We start from the raw sequence: 15,946 nt of genomic DNA on the forward strand, positions 1-15,946 counted from the left end.
TATTTGTTCAGTAGCTGTAGCTTACTTAAAAATATTAAACGTATAGCAGACATCGAACCAAAGAACTCTATACCATAGATTGATTTTAGGTTAAAAGTATAATGTTTCCGTTTTCAAATACTCAAGGGTGTTTTTTTCTAATTTCAACTACCTAAAACCTCATCTAACAGTGGATTTCACTATCACTTACTTATAAAGTTGCGGTATTTATTTTTTTAATAAAGATCCTTCTATAGAGATTTCATGTGTCAAATTTTGTGACAGATATTAAGGGACGTTTTATATTTATTCTGTGATTGCAATGTAGTCTATAACTCTATGAAAATTTTCAAACATTACACAGTTTGTCAGCACCCTTAGGAAAAACATCTTAGGGTAAATTTCAGATAGCGCTAAGTTTGGCTTCCGTATGTCAAATCCAATACGTTTTGGACATACGGGAGTCATACTAAGTCTTGATTGAATCTTATCCTTAGAAACTGACATTAACATCAACTATACGAATACTTGACAAACTATCGAAAAGTTTATACTATAAGTTTATATACAGGCCAGTAACTTGCCTCGTTAGTACGTAGTTACGTATATAAATTACAATGTTGCTTTTTCGATTATTTCCCTTCATCATTCCAGACTAGATTAAATATCCATCCGGATTATTTTAATATCAATGTCGACTTCGATGCATTCCTGAGTGTCGACTGCCGGGTCTCGACTGTACTATTGCGTAGTGATCGCTGTTATCAGATACCGATCTGAAAAAAAAATTAGCATTGTAAGATGTCGGCTGGCCATGGTATATGGCTACTTTTAAATTACCTGGGAGGTGAATTCTAAACAAAAGCATTACGGTTAATTTGATTGGTCTAAAACGCGGACGTACGCTTATGGTTTGACTAGAGACGCTATTGATCACAATTAAACGAAATACGCCATTCCGTTTTATATAACCTCTTCTAACATCGATGTAACTAAATCTCTACCGCTTCCTCAGTAGTAATAGCGCAAATGAAATAACCAGGAGCTCGACTCTCGGAGAAACAAATATAGTGTAGAGTCAGAAGATGACTTTGTAGCGAAATAATATGCAATATGCGGTTGCAATCGGTACCATTACATCATCCCTTTAGGTTGGAGGATGGATCGTGTAATACAAAAGATACTCCAACGTTTTTGTGAGTAAAAAAATCATCAATTAATCACAATAATCTCTGAGTGATCTCCATTAACCTGTTACGGTCGAACAGTATCTTTAAAACTATTTGTACATATTGTATTAAATTATAAACAAACAGTGGTGTTAAAAACAAAACACGATACAAAAAACACAACAAAAAAATAACAATTCAAAATACAAAGCCAATTTTGAAATTACACGAACAAATTTATTTGTAGCAAAAAATTTTTCGGACAATTCGACACCAAATAAAACTTTACAAGTGGTCTAGATAGCTTTGTATTCAAACATTCAAGTCACTTCGAAAACTTTCATAACGACAAACGAATCAGTATTAGCTTTAATTGCAATGAATGTCCAAGAAATTGTTTTATTTCCCCGAGTATAAGACAAATAAAATAATGTCCTAATTGTTGTATAAAAATAGATGGCGCTAGTAACCTGTACATTGTATATAACTTTAGTCAACCCTCGACAATGCATGGTTTAAATCGAAGGGTTATAATTACAAAGTTAGATTAAGTTATTATGTATATTTTTTTGTTATTGCTTACAAACAATCATGCTGAATAACCCGAACGAATTGTGGTACTGAAAGTTTTCGAAGCCGTACGAAATTATTTACGTAATGAAATGAGTGTTACCTCGCTGAGTGTATGGTGGAGGATGGATAGCGACTTCCATATTGACTTCCATGCCAGCTGCGGTAAGGGTCATAATCTTCGACTACTGACGGATCCTTTTCTATAACCTGTGTGTGAACATGACCTTTAACGCATGCATAATCAAGGCTGTAGTTAATTTTCTCTTATGTCTACGTCTAGTTCTATGGTTATATATGGTTTTGTCAAAACTAATTTCTTTATCAATCGCGAGTACCAAAACTATGCATTTAAAATAACGCCATCTAGCGGCTTGGTTTTACAGTTATTTATTGACGTCCTGTCATTTTATAACCAATATCAATTCAATCGATGAATCTCACAAATATATTGTTTAAAACTAAGATTTATTTATTGAATCATGTCTACGGCCTTGAATATTTAATGATCATTTGTGCATTGAAAATGATTTAGATATAGAATTGTTAGTGACATCACACAATCGTAAATACTCAAATACAGTAAAGTATAGGGTGTAGGACTTTATAAAACAAAGATTAAACATTTTACATTCTGTTAATCAGATAAGAAAGATAAAAAATAAGTAGGTTACCACAAACTTTTTGTTAACATCACTGATAAAATACTTTCTCCCGAGCTATAAAGACCGGATTCCTATTCAAAGTTATCATCAGTCCTGCTATAAGATCTGTTCGCTGAAATATTTCTTACATCAGTCCTAGCGCAGGAGCACGTCATGGCAGTGCAGAGGAAACAGTTGACGAGCAGCATCACCAGGAACATGACTCCCAGAGCGATTGCCAAGTACAGAAGCCAGAGTGGATGGACGCCTTCATCGACACAAGCTAGAGCTGCAACTGTTTTAAACGGATGTTATGAGGATGCCATGACAGAAAGTTCAATACTAAGACTGGTCTATATATAAGTTATATATTTAAGGCCGGCAACGCACTTGCGAGCCTTCTGGCAATGTGAGTGTCCATGGGCGACGGTATCACTTAACATCAGATGAGCCTCCTGCCCGTTTAAAAAATATACTTTTGTTACCTGTGATGGTTAAAGTCCTGTAATCTAAGTAATTAGAATAGAATTTCTATAAGGTAATTCGCCCTTCTCACTCTTTCTCAATCGGTCTCAATCGATCTCTCGCTTTTCTACGACAAAAACGCTGCACATCTTCGTGACGTTCCGTAAAATTTTTACCCTCAAAGCCTAAAGAAGTTTCACTTCAAAAATGTTCTATACTCACATGTGTTTTCGTCATGGGATTGGGATTTATAGAACTTTAACAACTACATGAATGACTATAACACGATAAGTGTCATTTAGAACTTTATTTTAAATTAAATTTTCATACTGATACAACTCAATTTCTTTGTATAAAATTTAAATACCTGCACTATCGTTCGGATCCAGCACAAAAGCTCCGGTTGAGGCTGTGACTGAACCTTCCTCGTCGTTTGGTTCTGGGCCATCGATGGAACAATCTATCGTTGCACAGGCGCCTGCAATTAAAATGATTAGTATTTTAATTTAAATTAGTACATGCCCCATGGATTTACTAAGCCAGCCAAAAGAAGATCTATCTGAAAGCAACAGATAAGTACTCTTTTAAAAATTTCACCAGTCTTTGTAATTTTAGAAAAATATCCCCGCGTGTAGAGTGCGATCTATTTCAATATAACAACCATTTTACATTTGTGGTGAGTTTAAAGATTTTAGCATATTAGTTAAATCCCGCGAAAGAGAATTTTCAGAATCAGTTGAAAGCCAAAAGAACCGTGCTATATTATTAAGTAGACGGTAATACCTTTACAAATTCCTATATCACACTGGAAGTTGATTTGTGAGGAGTCAGAGAACCTAAACATTTGCGGTATTGCTATTTCAGCGGTGGTCGTGTCAGACCTAACGATCAGGGTTTGTTCTTTTGCAGGACATCTGAAAACATACATTTAACAAGTTTATCACACCATTTGCTTCTTTCTCTCAGGGAAAGTCATAAGACCCATTAACCAAGAGTTGTGATCGCAAAACTAATTCTCGCATATAATATCTTTCAGGACTCCAAAGGATCACCAAACTAGGTTTTTTACGATAACGCTCCCGTTTTTTCCAGAAATTCTTTCCATTTATAAAGCACAGATGCTAATTTTCTACTTTTTAAACAACAAGAAACTTTTTTTGACAAATTTAATAATGTATTTTATTTTTCTTACAGTAATTTAAATAATTTGTTGATATTTTTAAAAGAATATATATTTACCCTCTCCTGTCTAGAAGATCCACGGTGTTATTACGCATGTTGAAAACAAAACAATTTCTCATGCGAATGCCGTGTGTTCCTGGAAGTACATAAACATGATTCATGCAAAGCTGTTACTTAGAATTACATTAGCTTGATATGTATAATGTCGTGAGGTGACCGTAAATCAAGAGTATTCTGAAACTGTTCAAAAGGACTTTAAATAATTATAATTTGATGTGAAACTGTCAAGAATATACAAGAAATTTCAAACTCATAATTTATTTTTCTTTAAAGTTTCATTATAACTTGTCGTGGTTATTTAAACGATCCTCCCATGCTCTGACAATGCTGTAATCTATTCTGGATACTCTAAAAGAAACGTTTTTTTGTTTTAATTGGGGAGCCTTTATATAGGACTTTAATATTACCGTCAGGTTTGCTCATCTCAGCTCGGAGTGTGTAAGGCAGACCATAAGCCGCATTCAATACTTTCCTACCCTCTGAATTTAGCAATCGTAATGATACCAATGAGGTTTCATTTCTGAAATTGCAAAAGATGTTGTATAAGTTTTCTATTTAACTAGTCGTAGTATAGTCTATATAGTCTTTAGACGCTTAGTCTATGTCATCAGAGAAAGCATAAACAAAAGAACGATGAAAAACTCTTCAACTGTTTTCTAACACACAAATTTTGTCCATCTTGGTATTGAATATACATACCAATTCCGTAATTTTGTGGTTAATATACTTTGCAAATCTGTGTTTGGAGCTGTGTGCAGGTCCTAGAGTCATCAGTTGAACCAATAATTGGCTTGGTAGACACAAGAACTATTACATAAACTATTAAAATGAGGATTATGTACTATACAACAAGAACATAGGATTGTATGGACCCAATCACCTTGCGTTTCTAAAGCCGGCCTTGCCACACGTGATGACATAGAATTTGTCGTCAGCGAGCTCCAATGTCCTGTGAACGCGTACTGCTAGTGGTAAGGAGCGCTCGTCTGTTCGCTGGAAATGTAAAATGAATTTCATGAAAAAATCTTATAACATTACCCAAATAGCATTTTATACAAATATAATAATAATTTGATTTGATAAGAGCAGTGTGGGCCTAGCGGCTTCAGCGTGCGACCCTCATCCCTGAGGTCGTAGGTTCGATCCCCGGCTGTGCACCATTGGACTTTCTTTTAAGTGCGCATTTAACATTCGCTCGAACAGTGAAGTAAAACATCGTGAGGAAACCGGCTTGCCTTACACCAAAAGAGATTACAGAAGCCTTTTAGATTTCCAAATGATCATGAAACAGATACCCGAAATCTGAGGCCCAGACCTAAACAGGATGTAGCGCCATTGATTATTAATAATAATTCGAATTGATTTCACTGGTAGACTTAATATAGCATATAATTGATATTGGACACCAAATTCGTTAAAACACTACAGATTTTTTAAAATCCATCCATAATTTTTATCAATTAATTTGCATTAATGAAATGTGCATGCATATATTATGGTTAATTGTTTCAGGTTGCTTACTGATGACATGTGTTAAAAGATCAACAGGGAAAAAAAAGTTGTGTATTGAATTAAGAACTTCACAAACTCGCCGCTAACGAAAGTCTTCCTTCCAATTGGACAAAAATATTTTCCGTAAAAGTTGAATTCAGAAACATAACGGCAAGAGTTGATTGGATTAAACCTGACCTATCAAACCATTGCATTTGTATTAATTGTTTTATAACAGGTGTAGTCTCAAGGACTTCAGCATATATTCAATCGTGTTTAAATACGTAAGGTGTACTTCAAGGTTCTATGGGTGACGCATAAGTTTATCTTTTTTACGATTGTTCACGTACTAAAACGTGTTGACATTTTTTGCAATCCAATACAAGAATTTAAATGAGACTGGTTTAAATTTTCGTCAAAAACACTTGTGTATGATATTAACAATACCTTGACCCATAGGAAACGGCGATGTTTAATGTTTTGGAAAAATATTAAGCTGCTATTAATTAAATAAGTAAATGACTCTCTTGCATTTGTTTTTCAACTAATAAGACATTCTTTGTACAGTTGTCTGTGGCATACTCCATTATATCGTCGCTGTAGAATGATAAGCTCGTATGTCCAGAGAACCAAACATTACAGGAAAAAAAGTTGTTTGTCTATGGTTGTGATTGGTAAAAAGGACTTATTTATTAATAACATAAATAAGTCCTTACTTCATGAATATACCAGTAAAATGACATAAGAGTCTAAGAATAAAAAATAAATGGTTTTTTGACATACGAGGTTATCATTCTACAGTGACGTTATGTAATTAAAAAAATGCTTTAATAAACAGAATTTTGTTTTCAGTTCATTTAAATAACATTATTTATAGCACGTCATGAATGTAACTTATAATAAAAATATCCTTACGTTATTCCAGAAAACTCCACAATAGTCAGGCGAGCCTTTGACTGCGTTGAGATTAATATCGAATCCTACAGTTTCACTCCCGTTGCCCATCGCCATGCAAGCTGGATTTCTGTAAATATTTTTTGAAGTTAGACTTCTTTTGGCGCGTTAGGGAATAAAGAGAGTAAATTTTACGACGCGCGCGCCGTCACAAAAAACCGACACCCTGGAGTTAGCATAGTCAACGTTTTAAAATAAAAATGTCCATTTCTTTAATTATGTCGAAATAATTGTTTTGTGATATTTAAATAAACTTTATTTAACTAGATAATGCGTTATAATAAAACTTTCAATGTATTAAGTACCTTTTTTCTATTGCTAGCGTTTTTTCTACAAACCTAGTATAAGGAGATAGATAAAAGTTTTAAAATGATTTTTTTCTTGTTACGCCAAAGAAGTATAATTTCTAACGCGTGTACATAAGTACACACACATGTTTTTTAATAAAAGTTGCAATTTTAGTATAATTTTATATATTTTAGAAGTATGACATTTTTGACAATACTTAAGACTCTGGCGTAGCAAGGACTGATATTTATGTAAATCCGTAAATTCAACTAGATAACTTATTTCCATATAACTAATACAAGCATTGCGCATGCATGAACTTCTTATATCAGATTAACGGTTAGATATAATAGGCTAATTCAATTGTTCATTTTTCTTTTGTTTTAATACGTAGCATTAAGTTATTAGTGTTTACCGTTTGAGTATAGATGCGATGTGATTGTGCGGTCCACTTATAGGTATCTAAGTGATTTAGGTCATATTAACCACAGCTCTGAACGAGCTAGAATTTTGAATTGCACATGTTTAAAGTCGTACATTGAACCAGAACAAAAGGGTTTAATACCAAAGTGTTTAGAAATATTTCGCTTTCTGAAGAGTGAAAATCAAGGGCGTGGAGCGGTCGAGAATAACTGCCAAGAAACTCCGCCACTCTTTTTAATCGCATTAAATTTTATACATAAGTTAATATGGAAGTTAAAAGATGGCTCAGAAATGTGCCATTTTATCATAATGTTTTTTATAAGATTTAGGTACCTGTATTCTCGAGCATGTGTTACTCCACTGAAAGGCAGGCTAAAGTTGATTCTAATTGACATAACTCCACTCTTACATGTTGCAGTTACAACCGGCGTGAAGTCTCCACTGCTTTCTGTATTCTGAAAAAATACGATTAATTAAAAAAATATAAGTTTGGATGTCTGTTTCTCTTTTATAAATCTTATTAACTAGATTTTTTTCAAAATTTATAATAAGAACCATAACTCCATTCAAAATTTTGGATCTATAATAATCAGGATTTTCTGACATCTGAAGTTAAAATTTAAATGCCGTTATTGTGTTGGTTGAGGTCGTAGGTTCGAACCAATGAACTTTCTGTCTATGTCCGTATTGACTACGTTCGGTGATGAAAAATATCGTGAGGAAACTAAGAAAATAGTCGACAGACACAGAAGCTGATCGCCTATTAGTAAAAACAAATGAACACGAAATCTGAGGCCCAGACCGAAAAGGATGTAACGCCACTGATTCTTTTAGTCACTAATATAAATTGCTTTGAATAAGTTTATTCAGAATAAATTGCACCATTCAAAATAAGTCTCTTCAAAGATGTGTTGATCTAAAATGAAGTTTATTCACGAGCCTTTATAAATCGTCGTTCTTTGTGTAGCTGATGTATATGAAAAGATGATGTATGATGTCTTGTGAATATAAATTGCACCGAGCCAAAGAAAAATTGCGTCAACATATTTTCTTGTATCATATAAAATTGCAATGAAATCGTGTTATATGAGTCTGTATAATAAAATTTGTATCTTTGTTAAATCAAGAGACTAGAAAAGTTACTACAATACAGATAACACAACTTTTTTCTACCGCTGTGATACTTTTTGACAATTAACACCATTTGTCTTCAGTCAATGTGACCACGCACGCTGTAAAGCACGCGAAACTTTGGTTAAATTAAAAATAATTGTAAATTTATAATACATAATTTCAATCCGGTAAAAAATTGTTTCCTTTGAAGAAAACTTACTATTAGCTACTAATATATGAAATTGTAAATATTCGTCCAACATGCATGTTTTGCATAAATACGCTTACGAGCTAATCAAGTTTTCCGTATAAAAAATATTGTTTCTGTTCGATTGTGAATATATAATGTTCATGCTAAGCTGCATACAAACAGTAACTCATTAGCTAATACTCATATTGTTATTGAAAACCATTAAAACAACTTTAATAAGATAGCGTTGCTACGTATATGAGCAGTTTTAGAACAATTTCAATATTGAAAAGTTAAATTCGAAATACAGCATTTGAATTTCCTCGGACCAAGAAACAGCTTTCATGCAATTCCCAGAAAGCCTGAGGATGAATAAAATAAATCTTGTTTTAGCCGGTTTGTGCCCTCGAGGGTCACGCCCATAGGACGACCGGCGCTCACGATCCCATCAAGTCGACCTAGTCTGTCCAAGCAGGAAATATCTTAGATCTAACTTCTAGGGATTTCGTAACACTTATGTTGTATAATCAGATAAGGGGAGAGCCACTTAACTATCCTTGAACAACAGGAATTTCGTATCTACAGCCGACGCCTTTTGTTCGCTTTTTTGGAATTTCTGCTTTGATTTGCATACTGGTTACATTGAGTTTTATCTGATTATAGCAGGACTTTTGGAGACTAGTCAATGCGACTTAATAGCACATAATAATAACAAAAATACTTTATTTACTTCACAATAACATAAAACAGGAGAAAAAATAATGAAATAAATGAAGAGAAAGGATGTAAATGGGCGGTCTTTATCTTTCAGGCCTCTAGTTAAACGGCGCTGTTTAGTTAAGTGGCTAGGCTGTTGATTGAACGGCTAATACAAGCGATCTTATCTGTATTTTAAGTAACTTCAACTCAAATAATAAATATATATTAAATGACTGCCTAATAACATGCAGTATTTTTAAAGCTATATAATTCGCTTGTTTTATTTGAAGAATATGTGGTAAACAAGTTAAGAAAAACAAAATTGTAATTGATAAAAAACAAAAAAAAAAGTAACTTTGCTATGGAATTTACTATTTAGTCATGGAAGAGCTGCCCTGCGATTCTGTAACTCACTTTTCGAACTCACGCTTGGCATTCTGAAAAGGTGGGTGTAGTTGTAGGCTTGTAGTTTATGGTTTATCAGAATGCCAAATCATAAAATGACTGCTTCACGACTGATTTAAGAGCGACCGCCGATGCGAAAACCGCTGTGTGAGTTCGAAAAGTGAGTTACAGAATCGCAGGGCAGGGCATCCTGACACAGGTATTTTCCAAATCTTACACATTGTACGAAATTAACAATACGTTCGTTGCATATTTGAAATCATTAATCAATTGCTGAATCTAATCTTAAAGTTATGTTATAACCATATCATTAATCTTTGCTGTAATGCAATTAACTTAGTATCTTATTGTAGCTACAAAATAATGTAATACTGTGTGTATACAGATTGCATTCACTTCTGGTTAAATAGGAACTAGATTGGAATTTAGAATTAAATTTGTAAATTTCGATTCAATGTATTCGGAATATCTAAGTTATGTTTGAATTTTAGTTAATATTCATAGTTTCTATGTATTTATTTAAAGTGTTATTAGTTTTACAATAAATTTTAATTATTTATCCATAAAACCAGGTTTGGTTAGGAATCTTCGGAATCGCTTCGGAGGCAAATTTAAAGTCATAAAAACTAATAAATTTTCTTCATTCGGTCATTAACAGCTGAGTTTAGTTTAGACATAGATATAACAGTCATTACTTACGAAACATAAACACACAAAATAATAATAATAATAATAATCAAAAAAGAAAAAATTATGGAAAAATGTGTGTTTGTTGTGGTTGTAGCTGACCCTTTTTTTTTTTTTTTTTTTTTTTTTTTTTAACGTCAGGAAATGCTTTTACGCATATCCCTGCTGAATTTTACTCCAGCAGGGATTATGTGGGACTCAGACATAATATTTACACACCTACCCACTAAAACCTGACGGATGCCTTCGGCTCGCCAAAGGGCGGAGGCAGGTAACAGCTGTGCCCTATCCTTACCCCCGCCAAACGCGAATGCCACAATATCAACGTGACTCCTCCCACGAACAAATCATCAGCATCTTAACTTAGGGCAGACGTGCGAAAGCACGGCGTCGCTGCCCCAGTCGTCGTTTTCTTACCGGCGGAGCATCAGAATTGTTTTCGCGCTGACGCTCCGCATTCTCTTTCTCAGTCATGACGGCCTCACAAAAAGCCTTGAAGGCATTCCATGGGCCGTCATTGTCAGCTTCCACCATTCTTTGGATAATTAGTGGAAGCGACAGATTGCCAACAATGCTATCAGCAAGGACCGAGCGAAAGCCGTCCCAAGCCGGACACTCCTCAACAGTGTGCCTCACCGTATCCTCTCTACAGTCACAATGATGACAAGCAGGTGTCGCCTCTCTCCCAACGATTCGATGCAGGTAACTCCCAAAGCATCCATGCCCAGAGAGAACCTGAACGAGCCGATAGGAAAGCGATCCCCACCGTCGGTCCACCCAGTGTTTCAAGAAGGGACGAATAAGATCAACGGTTTGTAAACCAAACCGACATTCACTTAACTCATCCCTCCATTCTAGCAAAATTAGGCGGCGATACTCCTCCTTCCAGACCTTGACTACCTCCAGAGATGGGTCAAAACCACCACTCCTGGCTTCAGCTCGTCTCCAAAAAATTTCACCCAAAGCCAAAGCTTCCAAATGCCAAGGCGGAGTGGCGGCTATGACACATGCCGCGTCACAGGATACGGTACGGTATGCCCTAGCAATTCTTATGGCAACTTTACGCTGTGACCGTCTCAGTAAAGCCTTGTTGTAAAAAGACAACTTATCCGCCCATATCGGACACCCATAAAGCGCCTTTGCACGCACCACTCCAGCATAAAGTAGCCTACAGCCCCCGCCTGGCCCACCGATATTTGGCATTATACGACCCAATGCCATTGCAGTTGAATCAAGCTTGGGTTCCAGGGCAGCAAAATGAGCCTTGAAAGTCCATCGGGCGTCAAGAACCAACCCGAGGTATTTCAACGTCGACTTTAATGCCATATGAACACCATCCACTATTATCTCAGCGCCTCTAGGTGGTGACCTCCTAGCGAAACATATGACATCTGATTTTTGTAGAGCGACTCGAAGACCAAGTTGTCTTATACGAGTCACTACTTCTTCCACTCCAGCAGTAACTAACAAACTCGCCTCCTGATAATTACATCCCTTGGCCGTCACAAGCGTATCATCAGCATAACATATTAAACCTACTCCTGGCATCAGTCTACCTCGAAGGACTGCATCAAATCCAATGTTCCACAAAAGGGGCCCAAGAACAGACCCCTGTGGAACTCCACATCGAACCTGATAGCATCTCCAACCTTCCCGACTTGGATAAATGATCGATCGATCAGAGAGATAAGTTCCTACTACATGACGTAAGTACACAGGCACACCATGATAAAGGAGACCATCCATAATCGCTCTCCAGGGAATAGTATTGAACGCATTCGCAATATCTAGCGAAACCGCCAACACAACCCCACCCCCAGAGACAGTTTCTTCGCACAAGTCCCTTAACTTAGCTAAAGCGTCAATTGTAGAGCGAGCACGCCGAAAACCGAATTGAGTATCAGACAGATTTGGACCAATAATCTGAAGATGCTTCTCGAGGCGCGAGACAATTATTCGCTCAAACAGTTTGCCCACCTCAGGAAGTAAGACAATAGGTCGATAGGCCGAAGGTGAATCTACCGGTTTCCCGAACTTCCTAAGAAGAAGCAATTGTCCGACTTTCCAGCTATTAGGGAATATGCCATTCCTCAAAAGATCAGAAAGGAGATCTCGAAATCTGTTAAATAAGCCATTATTAAGAGATTGCGCCCAAACCGTTCCATGCAATCCATCTGGACCAGGAGCGGTTTTTTTGTTTTGAATTTTAAAAACACCAGCCCCTAACTCACCCTCTGACACCTCAGGAATATCCTCTGAATGATCGAAGTCAACATTAATAAAAGGAGTAGAATCACAAGGAAACAACGATGTAACAACCATCCCCAGAAACGTCGGCTCCATTGTGGATGTTAGCGGCGGCCTCCAGGGACGGAGTTTACTCATAACAATATTGTACGGTCGCCCCCAAGGATCACGATCTAAAGAGTTCAGGAGCTCCTTCCATGCCCTATCCTTTGCTTCAGCTATTTCCAACCGAAGAGCCCTTTTTGCTTCTTGATAAGAAGTATATAAACTTGCCTCTTCGTCCGGATCACGATAACTGAGATGCCTTCTTCTAAAACGCGTGTAACGGCGACGCGCCTTAACACACTCCACTCGTAGTCGGGCTAGTTCAGATGACCACCAATAGGCGCTTTGCTTGGGTGAGATGGGACCGATCCGGGGCATAGCAACGTTACTGATACGAGTCAGTGAGTCCCTAAACCATTCTACCTCAGAATCAATTGTAAAATTTGAAGGTTTGGGATTCCAAGCTTCTACTAAGGATACCTCGGTAAGCGCATCTTTGTCTAGATATTTTCGGGACCATCTAGGACCTATCTCAGATGGAGCAGGACCCGGTAAGCTTACAGTGGAATCGAGGATATCAAAACGAATGTACTTGTGGTCCGATAAAGTTTCAACTTCTGACAACACCCTCCATCCATAAACACGACTTGCAAGAGCAGGACTTGAATAAGTAACGTCCACAATAGAGCCACCATTCATACGTACACAAGTCTGAACATTACCCCGATTCAGTGACACTAAATTTTGAGTTGCTAGCCAATCCAACAAAGCGTCACCACGTTCGTCAGATACTGGAGACCCCCACACTGTAGATTTAGCATTGAAATCTCCAGCGACTATAAGATCGAGGGGTCGACACCATGAAACAAGACAGCCCAGTTCGGACAAAAACGTTTCAAATTCAGCAAGCGTTTTATTTGGGGAAAAATAAACACCAATAACTGCAATTCTGCCAATTTTTAAAGCAACGCAACCTCTACCCTGCATTGTAGAAGCAACTGACAGCAAGTTGACATCATTTATAAAAACCGCAACAAGACCATCACGGTCACCGACCCAGTTGTTTTTATCTGGAACCATGTATGGTTCTGAAACAATCCCTATATTAACGATCCACTGTGTCAAACTCTGAATTAAAAGGTCTTGAGCACTTGCACAGTGGTTCAGGTTAGATTGAATAAAGCGTAGATCCATACTAACTTATTACAATTTCTTGGGTCTCCATTATGTCACCGCTCAAGGTTGGTTCTACTGAAACCTTCGTGTTGAATCTTCTCGGCATCTTTTGACTGGGAGCCGTACAAGCTTTCGCCCCCAGTCGATGATCAGCTGTTTTACCTGCCGCAATACACAGAGGACATTGCGGTTTGGATGAACAAACAGAAGCACGATGGCCTGGCTGGCCACACCGGTAACAAGACTTACTACGGTCTATTTCCGCCGTACAACGAGCTGCAACATGACCAGCTTGCAAACAGCGGAAGCACCTAAGTTCTCGTTGTTGCAGCACCGTCACCCTAGCTGAAGTCCAGCCTACAAGCAGACGACCTTCAGACAATTTCTTTGCAGCTTCCACCGGGCATTTCACCCACACCGCAAAGAGACCTGACTTATCCTGACGAACTTCACCAACTCTAACATGATCGGTTGAGCACTCCCCTTTTTTACACACAGCGAATTTTACTTCGTCAGCAGTAACAGAATCGTCTAAGCCTGATACTCTTACCTCAACAGATTTAACAGGCCTCGATACAAGGATGCCCTTCGTACCATACAACTCCCTTAATTTTTTTAGCCAGAACATCTGCTTTATCTCCTCCACCTTCACCAGTGACTTGAATAATGGCAGCACCAGTTGCGGCACGTCTAAACCTAACTGCTTCAATTCCCAACTCTTCTAGCCTAATCTGGCCTTTCGCTTCTTTAATAGCCTCCGCATATGTTACGCCTTTTTTCTGAACTTCCGCCGGAACAGTTACAACAACAGCAGCTGTTCGGGGAGTACGCAGTCTTGGCTTTTTAACTGGTGCCTGAAAACCTGTTACAGTTGGTTGAGCTAACACAGCACCTGACCTTTCCCTTTTCTTCCTTTTCCTTTTCTTTCTTTTCCCAACAATCAACCAATGTTCCTTAGAAAGGTTGGAAGCCGATTGCAGAGGCGAGGGCTGAGTAATAGCAGATACCTTTTCAATGGCCAATATTTCCTCCCCTGCAATTCTTTTATTTTTCTTCTTTTTTGAAATAGAGGATGGTCCTTGGGGCAAAGCAGTAGATGCTGCTTGCACCAAGCTTCTACTATTCACCTGTCTATTATCCTGGGATGGACCTGACTCAAATCTAGGGGGCCCAACGACCTTGCGTCGGTCCGCGGCCAGAGAAGGCCTTAATACAGGTGCAGGATTAAGCCTAGGCTCTAGACTCTCAAACCGTGCATTTAATCTATCCCCGATACGGCGCATCAGATTTGCCTCAAACTCCTCGAGGAGAGAAGGAGTGAGCGGTGGCTCCTTTGAATTAACTCCAACATGTTTCCGAAGATCCGTCATATCCTGCTGGAGTATCTCAATTTGCTTTTTGAGGCGCTCGTTGTCTTCACGCAGAGATCGAGTTTCCTCAGAAACTGAACGTTTAGCAAGCACCCCAATATCCTTCCGCATGTCCGCAATGGCATTTTTAGCCATATGGACCCATTGTCCTTTGATATTGGACGATTTTGTGGCGACCTTTTCAACAACTCCCAGGCTAGCCTCAATCCTCTTTACTAAATCCAATGACATATCCTCGCCCTGTTCCGACACCAAGACAGAAGATAGAGTACATTGTGTTTCTCGAGCTTTAATTTCCAAGGCCAAAAGCTCTTCTTCCTCGCGAGCCTTTTTCTCAGCTCTAGTTTCTTTCAACTTGGCAGATTTATTAGCAGGAACCGGATCCACATTCTCGCCCTTAGTGGATGGCCGACCTCTGCCTTTACGCCGCGTTATCTTTGAAGTCGCCTCTCTAGCGATATCTGAATCAGTATCAGCGACTTCTCTGAAACGCTTCCGGGAGCTCCAAAACCGCGATGAAACTGTCAAAGACTCCCTTGCTTCAACACCTGAGTATGTGGAAGAATCCGACATCTCAGGGCACTCCAACATAATATCACTGGGGGGCGCTGGCAAAACAAACTGATCGCCCGCCGTTGCCACTCCAGCCTCCTGCTCAGCCGCATCACACGGCATCTCCACACTAACATCTTCTTTTGATTTGGTTTTTTTGTTTATTAGATTATTTATTGTTGTCATTTCATAAATTATTTTCCATGGGGGAAATACACAGTCCACCCAGGTGGTGCC

The 15,946-nt window shown here is 38.0% G+C and overlaps 1 protein-coding gene across 2 annotated transcripts in view; it reads right to left on the reverse strand.

Moving 5' to 3' along the window:
- Positions 1-264: 264 nt before the first annotated feature.
- The window catches only part of LOC125055698, a 32,947-nt gene continuing 17,265 nt past the window's right edge, over positions 265-15,946 (reverse strand). Inside the window, exons 2-11 of one of the 2 annotated variants that reach the window (XM_047658178.1) lie at positions 7,559-7,680; positions 6,476-6,584; positions 4,950-5,062; positions 4,477-4,589; positions 4,067-4,145; positions 3,611-3,741; positions 3,195-3,305; positions 2,512-2,657; positions 1,822-1,928; positions 265-755 (exon numbers count right to left, since the gene is read on the reverse strand). In XM_047658178.1, coding sequence (XP_047514134.1) covers positions 668-755; positions 1,822-1,928; positions 2,512-2,657; positions 3,195-3,305; positions 3,611-3,741; positions 4,067-4,145; positions 4,477-4,589; positions 4,950-5,062; positions 6,476-6,584; positions 7,559-7,680 — 1,119 coding nt within the window. In that variant the 3' untranslated portion in view covers positions 265-667. The remainder of the gene's footprint in view (positions 756-1,821; positions 1,929-2,511; positions 2,658-3,194; positions 3,306-3,610; positions 3,742-4,066; positions 4,146-4,476; positions 4,590-4,949; positions 5,063-6,475; positions 6,585-7,558; positions 7,681-15,946) is intronic. The other variant, XM_047658179.1, reaches the window with a different exon arrangement.

The sequence above is a fragment of the Pieris napi genome, chromosome 14 (genome assembly GCF_905475465.1).
Source record: "Pieris napi chromosome 14, ilPieNapi1.2, whole genome shotgun sequence".
Lineage (NCBI taxonomy): Eukaryota > Metazoa > Arthropoda > Insecta > Lepidoptera > Pieridae > Pieris > Pieris napi.